Below are 13860 nucleotides of genomic sequence, written 5' to 3' on the forward strand. Positions count from 1 at the left end.
AACTAAGTGGCAAAAGCATAGGGTGTCTGCTCCAGCCATATCCCCAGAGATGCCAACTTAAAGGGAGGCATTAACACCAATGATTCAATGAGGTAAGGTAAGTGAGGAACATGGCAGAGTGGGAGCTCTGAGGAGAGGTATCCAACTCTGCCAAGGAAATGGGAAAGCTCTGGGACAGGAAGTAGAAACTTAGGATGAGCCTTGAAGGATGAGTAGGAGTTTGCCAAGCAGGGAAGGGAGGGAGAGTTTTCCACACCGAAAGAACACATGCAAAAATGGCATGAGCAATGGCCTTAGAAGACGTTGGTCTTGAAAACACTGTGAAGGGGGCACCTGGGTGGCTCAGTGGGTTAAGCCTCTGCCTTCGGCTCGGGTCATGATCTCAGGGTCCTGGGATCGAGTCCCGCATCAGGCTCTCTGCTCGGCAGGAAGCCTGCTTCCTCCTCTCTCTCTCTCTCTGTCTACTTGTGATCTCTCTCTGCCAAGTAAATAAATAAATTCTTTAAAAAAAAAACAAAACACCGTGAAGTTCGGTCAGTCTGATGTCACAGATTGCATGGTGAGGAGGGATGGTAGATGAGGCCCTATTACAGAGAATCTCCCACAGCTGGGTTAAGGGCTCTTTGTTCCCCTATAGCCTCCATTTATCATAATCCTGATGATGCCCTGGTTCTTTCCACCCACCCCACTGAACGGGGCAAGACAAACACAAATGGATGCTTCAGGTGCCGTTTGCTTCAAAATCTCTCCACCAACAGGATGATAGCATGATTTTTTACTCTTCCAGCTGTTCAGTAGACAATTATTAAATTATTCACACATACATTAAGACAAACATTCTCAGAAAACACAGTCGGACCTAGAAGTGGCTTATGGACCACATCTGGCTCACATATTCTTTTGTTTGGTCAATACAGTGTATTTGAGAAGTTTGGAATTAAAATGTGATACCACTACATACCTACCTAAGTGGCTAAAGGTGAAAAAGATAGACAACAGTAAGTACTGCTGTAGAGCAAATCGAAATCTCACATGAGTGTAAATTGGCACAACTGCTTTGGAAACTATTTGGTAGAGACAAATATATGCATACCTTATAATCCATCGATTATACTCCTCAGGTACACCAAACAGAAATGTGTACATGTTTACCAAATAATAATAGGTGCAAAAGTATAAAAGCAGTGGAAAAAACTCAAATTCTAGAATAGGTGGATCTATGATATGTTCTATTCACAAATTGGAATATTCAATGAGAATTAATTACCCATAAGTATATGCAAAATTGGGAGTGAATCCAAAAAATAGAACAAGGAGAGTGGAGGGGAGGTGGGAAAATAGAGTTATACTGTGGCAAGTTTTCTGTATTTTATGTGAAGTAGTACAATATTAAGTGTATGCTGATAAGTCAAAGATGCACACTGGAAAAAACAAGTGTTGGTGAGAATGTGGAGAAAAAGGAACCTTCATGCACTGCTGGTGGGAATGCAAACTAGTGCAGCCACAGTGGAAGACAGTATGGAGTTTCCTCAAAAAATTAAAAATAGAACTACCCTATGATCCAGTAATCACACTACTGGCTATTACCCAAAGAATACAAAACACTAATTCAAAGGGATACAGGTGCCCCCATGTTTGTTGCAGCATTATTTACAATAGCCAAACTATGGGAGCAGCCCAAGTGTCCACTGGTAGACAAATGGATACAGAAGATGTGGCATATATATGCAATGGAATATTACTCAGCCATAAAAAACGGAAATGTTGCCATTTGCAATGACATGGATGGATCTAGAGAGTATAATGCTAAGAGAAATAAGTTAGTCAGAGAAACGCAAATACCATAGGATTTCACTCATATGTGGAATTTAAGAAACCAAACAAAGGAAAAAAGAGACAAACTGAAAACAGGACTCGTAACTATAGAGAACAAACTGATGGTTATCAGAGGAGAGGTGGGTGGGATGATGGGTGAAATAAATGATGGGGACTAAAAAGTATGCTTATCATGATGAGCACTGAGTAATGTACTGAATTGTTGAATCACTGTATTATACAACTGAAACTAATATAACACTGTATGTTAATGATACTGAAATTAAAATTAAAAACTTAATAAAAAATAGAATCCTATAGCAACCACTGAAAATATAATGCAAGGAGGGTAAGAAAAAATGCCAATAGAGGAATTTAAAAATAGATCCAGCAAACAGATAACAAATACCAAAATGGCAGACCTAAATCCAAACATATTAATACTTACATTAAATGTAAGTGGACAAGATATACATTAAGGGGTACCTGCATGGCTCAGTCAGTTAAGCGTCTGCCTTTGGCTCAGGTCGTGGTAGGAGGTAACTTAGAGATGTAACAACAAAAAACTGGTAGAAGGAAACAATACAGACTGCACAGAGATAAATGAAATAGAGTATAGAAAATAAAATAGAGAAATACAATGAAACCAAAAGTTGGTTCTTTGAGGTCAACAAAATTGACAAACCTTTAGCTAAGGAAAAAAAAAAAATGACTCATGAAAAAAAGAGGAAAGACTCAAATTACTAAACTCAGAATTGAAACTGGGGACATCACTACCAAATATACAGAAATAAAAACAATTATAAAAGAATACAGTGAATAATTGTATACCAAAAAATTGGATGACCGAGAGAAAATTGGCAAATTCCACACAGACTATCCAACAATTCATAAAGAAAAAGAAAATTTGACTAGATCTATGACGTAAGTAGATCAAATCAGTGATCAAAAAACCTCCCAATAAAAGCCCAGAACTAGATGGCTTCAGTGGTGAATTCTACCAAACATTTAAAGAATTATTTAACTCAAAATGGATAAGGACCTAAATGTTAGACCTGAAACCATAAAAATTCTAAAAGAGACTGAAGGCAGTAATTTCTCTGACATTGACCACCGCAACATTTTTCTAGATAGGTTTCCTGAGGCAACAGAAACAAAAGAAAAATAAACTATTGGGACTACATCAAAATGCTTCTGTACAACAAAGGAAACAATCAACAAAACCAAAAGACAACCTACTGAATGGGAAAAGACATTTGCAAATGACATATCCAATAAAGGATTGGTATCTAAAATATGTAAAGTACTTACAAAACTCAACACTAAAAAACCCCAAATAATCCAGTTAAAAATGGACAGAAGAAAGGAACAGGTATTTCCCCCAAAGAAGACACACAGATGGCCAAAAGAAATGTGAAAAACTGCTCAACACTACTAATCATCAGGGAAATGCAAATCAAAACCACAATGAGATATCACCTCACACCTATCAGAATGGCTAAAATCAAAAACACAAAAAAGTGTTGGTGAGGATGTGGAGAAAAAGGAACACTCGTGCACTGCTGGTGGGAATGCAAACTGGTGCAGCCACCGTGGAAAACAGTAAGGCGCTTTCTCAAAAAGTTAAAAACAGAACTACCCTATGATCCAATAATCACACCACTGGCTATTTACCCAAAGAATACAAAAATACCAATTCAAAGGGATACAGGTACCCTTATGTTTATGCAGCATTATTTACAACAGCCAAACTATGGAAGCAGCCTGAGTGTCCACTGATTGTTAAAAAAAGATGTGGTACACATACACAATGGACTATTACTCAGTCATAAAAAAAGAGAATGAAATGTTGCCACTTGCAATGACATGGATGGATCTAGAGAGTATAATGCTAAGTGAAATAAGTCAGTCAGAGGGGTGTCTGGGTGGCTCAGTTGGTTGAGCATCTCACTCTTGGTTTTGGCTCAGGTTGGGCTCTTGGGGTGGTGGGATCAGGCCCTGCATCATCTCCATGCTGGGCGCAGACTTTACTTGGTAATCTCTCCCTCGCCTTCTGCCCCTCCCCACTCACTCTCTCAAATAAATAAATTAATAAATATCCTTTTAAAAAAGTCAATCAGAGAAAGACAAATACCATGGGATTTCACTCATATGTGGAATTTAACAAAACAAAGAAAAAAAGAGACAAACCACAAACAGACTCCTAACTATAAAGAACAAAGTGAGGTTTCCCTTAAGATCAGAAAGAAGACAGAATGTCCACTTTTGTCACTTGTATTCAACATAGCACTGGGAGTTGTAACCAGAGGAATTAGGCTAGAAAAACAAATAAAAGGCATCCAAATCGGAATAGAATAAAACATCTCTGTTTACAGATGACATGATCTCACACATCTGACCCTAAATAGCACAGGTTTGAACTGCATGGGTCCACTTACATGGAGATTTTTTTCAAATAAATACAGTACAGTACTGTAAATGCATGTTCTCTTCCTTATGATTTTAACATTTTCTTTTCTCTAGCTTACCTTAATGTAAGACTACAACATATAATACAAAACAACATGCAAAATATGTGTTAATTGGCTGTTTATGTTATTGGTATGGCTTCTGGTCAACAGTATTCATAGTTAAGTTTTTGGGGACTCAAAAGTTGTATGTCGACTTGTTTTAATTCCAGTTTCATTAACATAGTGTTCTTTTGGTTTCAGGTGTACAACAGAGTGATTCAACAATTTTGTACACCAACCAGTGCTCATCACCACAAGGGCACTCCTTAATCCCTATCACCTGTTTCATCCACTACCCCACCCACCTTCCCTCTGGTAACCATCAGTTTGTTCTCTATAATTAAGAGCCTGTTTTGTTTTTTTGTTTGTTTGTTTTGTTTCTTAAATTCCACATATAAGTGAAATCGTATGGTATTTGTCTTTCTCTAATTTCTCTTAGCGTTTTATTCTCTAGTTCCATCTATTTGTTGGAAATGGCAAGATTTCATTCTTTTTATGGCTGAGTAATATCCCACTGTGCGTGTACACACACACACACACACACACACACACACACACACATCATATATATCATATCATACATATCACTTTTTTTTAAAGATTTTATTTATTTGACAGACAGAGATCACAAGTAGGCAGAGAGGCAGGCAGAGAGAGAGAGGGAAGCAGGTTCCCTGTTCAGCAGAGAGCCCGATGAGGGGCTCGATCCCAGGACCCCGGGATCATGACCTCAGCCAAAGGCAGACACTTTAACCCACTGAGCCACCCAGGTGCCCCTACATATCACTTCTTTATCCATTCATCTATCAATGGACACTTGGGCTGCTTCCATAGTTTGGCTCTTGTAAATAATGCTGCTATAAACACAGGGGTACCTGTATCCCTTTGAATTAGTGTTTTTGTATTCTTTGGGTAACTAGCCAGTAGTGTGATTACTGGATCATAGGGTAGTTCTGTCTTTAACTTTTTGAGGAAACTCCATACTGTCTTCCACAGTAGCTGCACCAGTTGGCATTCCCACCAACAATGCACAAGGGTTCCTTTTTCTCCACATCCTTGCCAACACTTGTTTCTTATATGCAGATTTTTGACTGCAGAGGAGTCAATGCCCCTAAACCTTGTGTTGAACGTTCAAGGGTCAACTGTATGATAAAACCCTAAATATTCCATAAAAACATTGTTAGAGCTAATAAAACAAATTTAGCAAAGTTGCAGTATACAAAATCAACATAAAAATCAGTTGCATTTCATACACTAGCACTGAACAATCCAAAAAGGAAATTAAGAAAAAGATTCCACCAAAAGGAATAAAATACTTAGGAATAAACCTAACTACCAACGAAGTGAAAGATTTGTATGCTGAAAACCAAGACACCACTGAAAGAAACTGAAGATATAAATAAATGCCATGTGTTATGGTCTGAATGTTTATCTACCTCAAAATTCATACATTGAAATCTTAATCCCCCAAAGATGGCATTCCTAGGTGGGGTTTGGGAAGGCCCTTAAATCATGAGGGTGGAGTCCTCATACATGGTATTAGTGACTTTATTAGAGAGGCTCCAGAGAGGTCCCTTGCCCATTCTGCCATGTGAGTATACTACAAGAAGTCTGTGACCCAAAGGAGGTCTCATGACTATGCTGGCACCCTAATTTCATCAGACTTCTGGGCTCCAGAAGTGTGAGCAATAAATACCTGCTGTTTATGAGCTACCCAGTCTGTGGTATTTTCTTAGAGCAGACCGAAAAGACTGAGACAGAAAAACTGGGACCAAGAAGTGGGACTGCTCCTAAAACAAATACCTAAAAATGTGGAAGAGGCTTTGGAACTGGGTAATGGGCTGAGGTTGGAAGAGTTTGGAGGTGCATGCCAGAAACAGCCTACATTGATTGCAGTGAATGGATTGTTAAGGATAATTCTCCTGATGGCTCAGGAGAAGATAAGAGCTGTAGAGAAAAGTGTCAATCTTGGAGAATACTTGCAGTTGTGATCAAAGTAGTGGTAGAAATATGGAGGGGAAAGGTCATTCTGATGAGGTCTCTGACGGAGAAAAGACTATCCTTAATATAAGGTGCCCAAGAACTTGGCTGAAATTGTGTTCATGTCCTAGCTTTTTGTGGAAAGTAGAACTTGTGAATGATGAATTGATATTTGGCTGAAGGAATTTCTTTTTTTTTTTTTTAAGATTTTATTTTATTTATTTGACAGAGAGAGAGATAGAATCACAAGTAGGCAGAGCAGCAGGCAGAGAGAGAGGGAGAAGCAGGCTCCCCGCTGAGCAGAGAGCCCGATGTGGGGCTCGATCCCAGGACCCTGAGATCATGACCCGAGCCGAAGGCAGAGGCTTAAACCCACTGAGCCACCCAGGTGCCCCTGGCTGAAGGAATTTCTAAGCAAAATGTTGAAGGGGTAGCTTGACTTCTCTTGAATGCTTACAGTAAAATGGAGGAGAAAAATGATTTAAACTGCAGAATAACGGACATACGCTATTACAAGCTTCAGGTGTACAACATAGTGATTCAACAATCATATGCATTACAAAATGCTCACCAATGTGGTTACCATCTATCATCATACAAAGTTGTTACAATATTATTGACTATAATTTCCTACCTTATACTTTTCATCCCTGTGAATTATTTTGTAACTTAGAGCTTGTATTTCTTTTTCTTTTTTTTCTTTTGTCTTTTAACATATTTTGTTTTTATTAACATATAATGTATTATTTGCCCCAGGGCTGCAGGTCTGTGAATCATCAGGCTTACACACTTCACAGCACTCACCATAGCACATACCTTCCCCAATGTCCATAACCCAATTAGTTTATATTTCTCAATCCCATTCAACTATTTTGCCTATCCCCCCCGGCAAAAAAGTTTGCTCTGCATTTATATCTACTTGTTTTTTATTTGAAGTGTAATTGACATATAATAATAGTTTCAGAGTATACTTATCATGATGAGCACTAAGTAATGATTCAACAATTCCTAAAGGTGGAATTCTTAATCAAAAGGGAGGCAGAAATTAAAAATTCAGAAAATTCTCAGCCTATCAGTATTGAAAGAATAAGAAAACTAATTTCTGGAGAGAAGACGAAGGGTGTGGCCAGATTTGATAAGATTAGTGTGAGACTGCCATCTCACAGAATCTAAGAAATATTCATCAAGACCTGGGGAAACTGGCTGGCCAGTACCTATTCTGTGGACATCTGTACCAGTAGTCTGGCCTGAGGCCTCCCTTTCTGTAAGGGAAATAGCTATCATTTGTGCCAAGGCAAGAGTTGGCCCTTTTTCTATAAAGGGCCAGACAGTAAATATTTTTTGGCTTTTGGAGCAGTAAGTTCTGTCACAACTACTCAACTCCACCTTTGTATTGAGTTCCAATAAAACTTAATTTAAAACACGTAAAAGGTTGGATTTCGGGGTGCCTGGGTGGCTCAGTGGGTTAAAGCCTCTGCCTTCAGCTCAGGTCATGATCCCAGGGTCCTGAGATCGAGCCCCACATCGGGCTCTCTGCTCAGTGGGGAGCCTGCTTCCCTTCCTCTCTGCCTGCCTCTCTGCCTACTTGTGATCTCTGTCTGTCAAATAAATAAATAATCTTAAAACAAAACAAAAACAAACAAAAAAAAGTTTGGATTTCGTGGGAAGGCAGTAGTTTGCTATCCCAGTCCCTATGCCAAGGTGGGTTAGGAGGAGGCAAAAGCAGAACATAAACCAGGTTTCTTAATATGTATTATTGCCTCCACCAGTGGCCCTGTCTTTCAAGTTGTAGCCACTCTCTCTCATTCTGAACAGCTGAAACCCCACTGGTTTCTTCTTATTGTTGTTTTGTTATTTTTCTGGATTTCAAGTTCCCTTTATAGCTCTAAGGAGGAAGTAGGAAACTCATGCTAATTTACTACCTTGGCAGGAATAGAAAACCAAGTCAATAATTGTTTTTGTTTGTGTTTTATTTATATATTTTTGGCAGCAAAATTGTTTATTAAAAAAAAAATGTGGACTATGAACACACTTCACTGCTTCAGTTGAAGAACCCCAAGCCAAATAAAAGGACCAATATTAAAAAGCAGCATAACTGGTTACTGTTTTAAAGATACATAAAAAGAGTCAAACACTACAGTGTAAGAAGACAATCACTCCCATGTCAGAAATCACAACTTCTTCCAAATAAAGAATATGACCCATCTGCCATATTGAATTGATATTTATTTCAGGACATGCCATGTCAAAATAAACAAAAGAGTCAACCCTTGCCTTTAACAATAATATTGTATTATATAAAAGCACTTTACAACTCCATCCCATCTTTTAGTATAAGTTACTGGTATGTGGGCTAATGATTATCTGAAAGCATTTCTCTATTCAGACCCATAATCCAAGTGCTCTCTGAATATTACAAGGTGACAATTAGTGGGAATTAGAGAAGGAAGAGGAAAGAGAGGGGAATAAGGTTCTCCCAGTTAAGGGTTTTGTTGCAATGAGGGGATGAAGAAGTATGAATTTTGTTGTCTTTTCATCTTTATACTGTGTTAAGTAATGCTTACAACGTAAATTCAGCAGGCTTTTCCTGAGCTGTAACTCAGAAATTTTCTTCCTGCAAACAATGTATTTACAAATGTGTTTATTAACTTACACAGCAATCTCACAATAACTAGTAAAGATTAAAATGGTGCACTCCTAATATATTTGTTTACAGTGTTTTAAGGGAAATATATATTGCCATGGTAATGAAGCTCTAAACAGACTGGACAAAACATCTAAAAATTGAAAGTAGTTAAAAAAAAAAAGGCAAAGAAATAAATATCACCAAAGAAAAAAGATTAACTGTAGCTTAAATATAAAACTAAATCACTGGTTAATTAACCAAACTATACAGACCTAATAAAAAGCAAAACCAGCCTGAAAGACCCAACATTAAAAAAAAAAGTTAAAAAATAAGGCATAAATCTGCATAATATTGAGTTTTATTTCCATTCTCTCCTTTCCCTCTTCTATGTATGCTTATCCAGATCTGCCTCTAGGGACTTTATAAGAAAACTGTTTCTATTTTCAATCTGACCTCAAATGTCCTGAGCAAAGTAGAGTATTTGTTATTTTGTTGAGGATTCTTTTGTTGGTAAACTTTAGATATCATTGTTTTTACTGGTTATTACAGTTCTGATCAAGGTGCCAAGTTTAAATTCTTCCACTGGTTCTTCTTAAAGGAATTTGATTCCTTATAGCGCCTTGACTGCATAGCATTTTTTGAAGGAAAAAAAAAAAAGAAAGAAAACCCCAGAGAAATCTATTGCTTACAAAAGTTTTCTTTTCTTCTTCCCCCCCTTTTTTTTAAACAAAGAGAATAACTTTTATCTTGACAATTTTTAAAATCCTGGGAGAAATAGTCCACTGGAAGAATTCAGTATTAAAAACATGTTCTGAACATGAAAAACATGTTCTCTCCCAGAGACTAACATGTGAAAGGGTCATCTGTTTTGGTCTGAAACACATTTTATGTTCACTTGACTTGTTAAGTACTCAGTGTGTTCATTAGGACTCATTTTGAAGATGCAACAGAACCCGTCTTATCCAAGCACTGCCTACTCATGATAGTTGAGTTTTGACCTCAAATAAAGTCTAAGTAATTTATATCACTACTCAACAATATTTTTGGACATCTTGGTCCAAGGCTAGAACAAGTGGTATCGCTAAATTTGAAGGATCCAATGGGCCTGGTCTGATTGCTGCTTTGTCATACCTCATTTGTTTCGATAGAGAGTAAGAACAGGGAATACAGTAAAGGAGAGGTGAGAAAAGCAGAAAGAGATCAAGTTGGTAGGCAAGTGCTGCTATGAACAACTGCTCCTTAACCAAACCACATACTGTTGAATTTCCATCATTTTGAAATACATTATCATTAACATTGAAAAGGAAAAAAAAAGTTGAGAAAATGTATCTAATTTTTAAAGTTATCACTGGAATATGTTGTAATCATTTGGCTTTTTGTAAAATATAAATAATGAAGACACTGAACTTTTTTGTGCTTGTGAAGCTAATAGATCATCTCCACGAGACAGGCAGCAATGATGAATTGCAATACGTTATTACTGAAGGGAAAAGGTTCAAGCCAATATTCACACTGCAGTCAATGAAAGAGTAAGGGGGCCAAAGCAGTGAGCTTCTGGAGAAAAGTTAAAGATGCCACGGGGGATTAGCAGGAGCAGCCTCCTTCACTGACTGGTTGCTCCTGAGGCTTTTCCAGTTTTATGTCAATCACTGAAACAAAAGTTAAGGAGCTATAAATGGGAAAGTACAATTCTAACTCTGCTGAACACTGACAACTCTTGCAAGCCCCTTCCATTCCTATTGGCTTCAGAGTAGATACAGCCATTATTTCCTATATAGCTAGTTCACTGTATGAGGTGCTCAAATGAAATAAACTTGCCTGTATCTACTAAATGCAACAAGGGTCAGAATAAGGTTAAGCCCTATTCACGGGAATCTGTTCTAAGGAACTTACAGGAGCAAGAAACCATGTAAAAGATGATGCTCCTCATGGGATTATCTATAATGAAAATCTGAAAACAGCCTACAAAAGAATTCTAGCAAAGGAAGAGAATTTAATAAATGATGGGACTTCAACTCTGTAGAACATATTACCTATTAAAAGTAATAAAGGCGGGGCGCCTGGGTGGCTCAGTGGTTTTAAAGCCTCTGCTTTCTGCTCGGGTCATGGTCCCAGGGGCCTAGGATGGAGCCCCGCATAGGGTTCTCTGCTCAGTGGGGAGCCTGCTTCCCCCTCTCTCTGCCTGCTTCTCTGCCTACTTGTGATCTCTGTCAAATAAATAAATAAGATCTTTAAAAAAAAAAAAAAGGTAATAAAGGCTTAGAAAACAAACATTTAGCAGTGGGGAAAGCTGAACACAAAGTGCCATGACTTCTATGGCTTAATAAAAATGTATATGGAGGGACACCTGGGTGGCTCAGTTGGTTAAACTGCTGCCTTCGGCTCAGGTCATAATCCCAGGGTCCTGGGACTGAGTCCCACATTGGGCTCCCTGTTCAGTGGGAAGCCTGCTTCTCTCTCTGCCTCTGCCTGCTTGTGCTCCCTCTCTCTCTCTCTCTCTCTCTCTCTGAAGAATAAATAAATAAATAAAATCTTTTAAAAAATGCATATGGAGAAACACTAAAGGTAAATATAAACAATTAAAATATTAAAATTAAAAATCCTTTAAAATAACTATTATTAGATGTACTTCATTATGTCCTGTTTCTTTCTGAAAACAGAGGCCACGATAAAACTCCAGACTGAGTTATTTCCTGCCTATGCCAAGCAGAAAGCTTGAATGTTAGAAAAAGCAAGGGAGGAAAATAAAATATATATTGTAAGGAAAAAGCCCAGAGCCAGCAGGACTCTAAATTAAAGGGAGGGCTAGGATTCTAAGTTTCCTGTTCATTAAAAATCAAGCACATAAACAAACATACACCTTCTCATTGATTAACTGTAGTGAGCACCAGGCTGCAAAGGGTACACCTGAATCACCAGATCTCTTTGCTACAGAAAACCTTGGAGCTTCTATGCTCCTAAGCCATTAATTCCCAGCTGTAAAAGGCAATAGCATAATATTCCTTAGCTAAACAAGTGGAGCTCTAAAGACTAGTTAATAATAAAATTATCTGATGAAACAAAAAGGATACTGTCTTCTCTGCTTCTATCCTGTGTGCTTTCCATTCCAGGCAAAGCCGCTGCAACACGTCGGAAGAGCTGTGGAAAAAAGAAATGTGGTAATTGGAAGGGAAAATTTAGCAAATGGTATCAAGTGAAAGTGGATGACCACTGGATGGGTAAGTTAAAAGAGCTTCTGGGTTATTTCTCACTTAGACCTAAGCATAATGAAAGCATGTAAAAATGTCTATTTATTTTTTAAGTGAGTACTATAGGTTGTATGCCATATACAGAGAGGTATAAAGGTATGATCCTTACTTTCCAACTGGTGAGATCAGACATGAACAAACAGCTAAGAAATAAACAGCAAAAATGTAATTTGAGTCATAAAAACATACTCTTAACAACTGAAAGTAAAGATAGAAGATTGCTCGTTTAGGAAAACTGTAAGTGGCATTCCTATCTTTTATAAACAGTTTCTAAAGTCAGTGAGCATACAGTAAAAGTCAGTCTAGTCAAAATTACCGTGAATAGGGAAAGCATTATGTTGGAGACCAACACACCATCTCTCAAATCCAACACAGATGGCTTTTCCTCCATCAACAGAAAAAGTACCAGTGGAAGTGATTGGCTTGTGTCTGAGGTATGATTTATGAAAAATATCTTCAAAAGGAGAATCACACTCAAGCCTGACAAGATGGTCACTTTGAGAGGCATGTGGCAACAGAAACTGAAGGAACAAGACTCATACCCCTATTATGTGTCCAATACTAAGTATATACTCACTGGGTAGAATGGCAGGTGAAACTGGCTCATTATTTCAATCATTTCTCTTTTTGGCATGCAGTATAAAATTCCTGAAAGTTAAATGCATGTGTGATGTAACTCCCTTGTACTAAATACCTGCTTGTTTGAGTCATTGTCTCAGGTTTTCTAGGGACAGAGAATTGAATAAAATGTAGCTTTATAATTCAAGGGAGCTCACAGTCTGGTAAGGGAGACAGATGCAAACAATTTGTTATGTTACAGTGTGGTAAATGCCACAAACCAAGGAAATACAAAATGATATAAGAACACAGATATAAGAAGGGCCTTCTCAGGACACTGGGAAAAATTCTTTAGGTGGTGACATTTCAGTTGGGATTTAAAGGCAGTTTAAAAATTTCACTTGGCGGGCACCTAGGTGGCTTAGTTGTTAAGCGTCGGCCTTTGGCTCAGGTTTTGATCCCAGGGTCCTGGGACTGAGCCCCACATCGGGCTCCCTGCTCAATGGAGTGCCTGCTTCTCCCTCTCCCTGCTTGTGCGTTCTCTCTCTCTGTCAAATAAATAAAATCTCTAAAAACAAAATTTCACATGGCTGAAAAACATACTATGCAAAAAGTTCTTGGAACTTGAGTGCTTCATATATGTTGCTGAGTTAAAAATGAGAAGGAAGAGAAACAACAGAGGATCAGAGATGAAAGACTAGAACTTTACATAATCTGTTCAGGGAAAGGAATATATAACAGGAGCAAATTTTTATCTGTAGGAATTGTCTGGTGGGGAAGGATTAGGGAAGATTTGAGAAAAAGTGTAACTGTTTTGGTTCTATAAGGTTTAGTGGCATTTTAGAGGTGTGTCAAAGTTAGTCACTAGCCTCAATATTCTTTTCCCTGTCCTTGAAACTACTAAAATCAGAAATGTGTTGACTATACATTATGGTTAGATGGCTAAGTGTTAAAATTACTGAGGCCAAGACTGAGTATCACTATTACAGAGTCAATTTCTGGGATGCACAGTGCCCTTGTATGCCATCTGGGATACAGTGCCACATTTGTCACTACTAGACAATCAAATGCCCAAAACACGTTCAGAGAAAAGCACAAAGTATATTCAAGAATGTTTAGGTAG

At 38.0% G+C, this 13860-nt stretch overlaps 1 protein-coding gene across 2 annotated transcripts in view; it reads right to left on the bottom strand.

Moving 5' to 3' along the window:
* Nucleotides 1-8257: 8257 nt before the first annotated feature.
* RAB6A (RAB6A, member RAS oncogene family) overlaps nucleotides 8258-13860 on the bottom strand; it is a 95039-nt gene continuing 89436 nt past the window's right edge. For both annotated transcript variants that reach the window (XM_080816049.1, XM_080816050.1), the window contains exons 7-8: nucleotides 12003-12069; nucleotides 8258-10580 (exon numbers count right to left, since the gene is read on the bottom strand). In XM_080816049.1, coding sequence (XP_080672175.1) covers nucleotides 10516-10580; nucleotides 12003-12069 — 132 coding nt within the window. In that variant the 3' untranslated portion in view covers nucleotides 8258-10515. The remainder of the gene's footprint in view (nucleotides 10581-12002; nucleotides 12070-13860) is intronic.

This window comes from Martes martes (genome assembly GCF_963455335.1).
Source record: "Martes martes genome assembly, chromosome: 10".
Taxonomy (NCBI): domain Eukaryota; kingdom Metazoa; phylum Chordata; class Mammalia; order Carnivora; family Mustelidae; genus Martes; species Martes martes.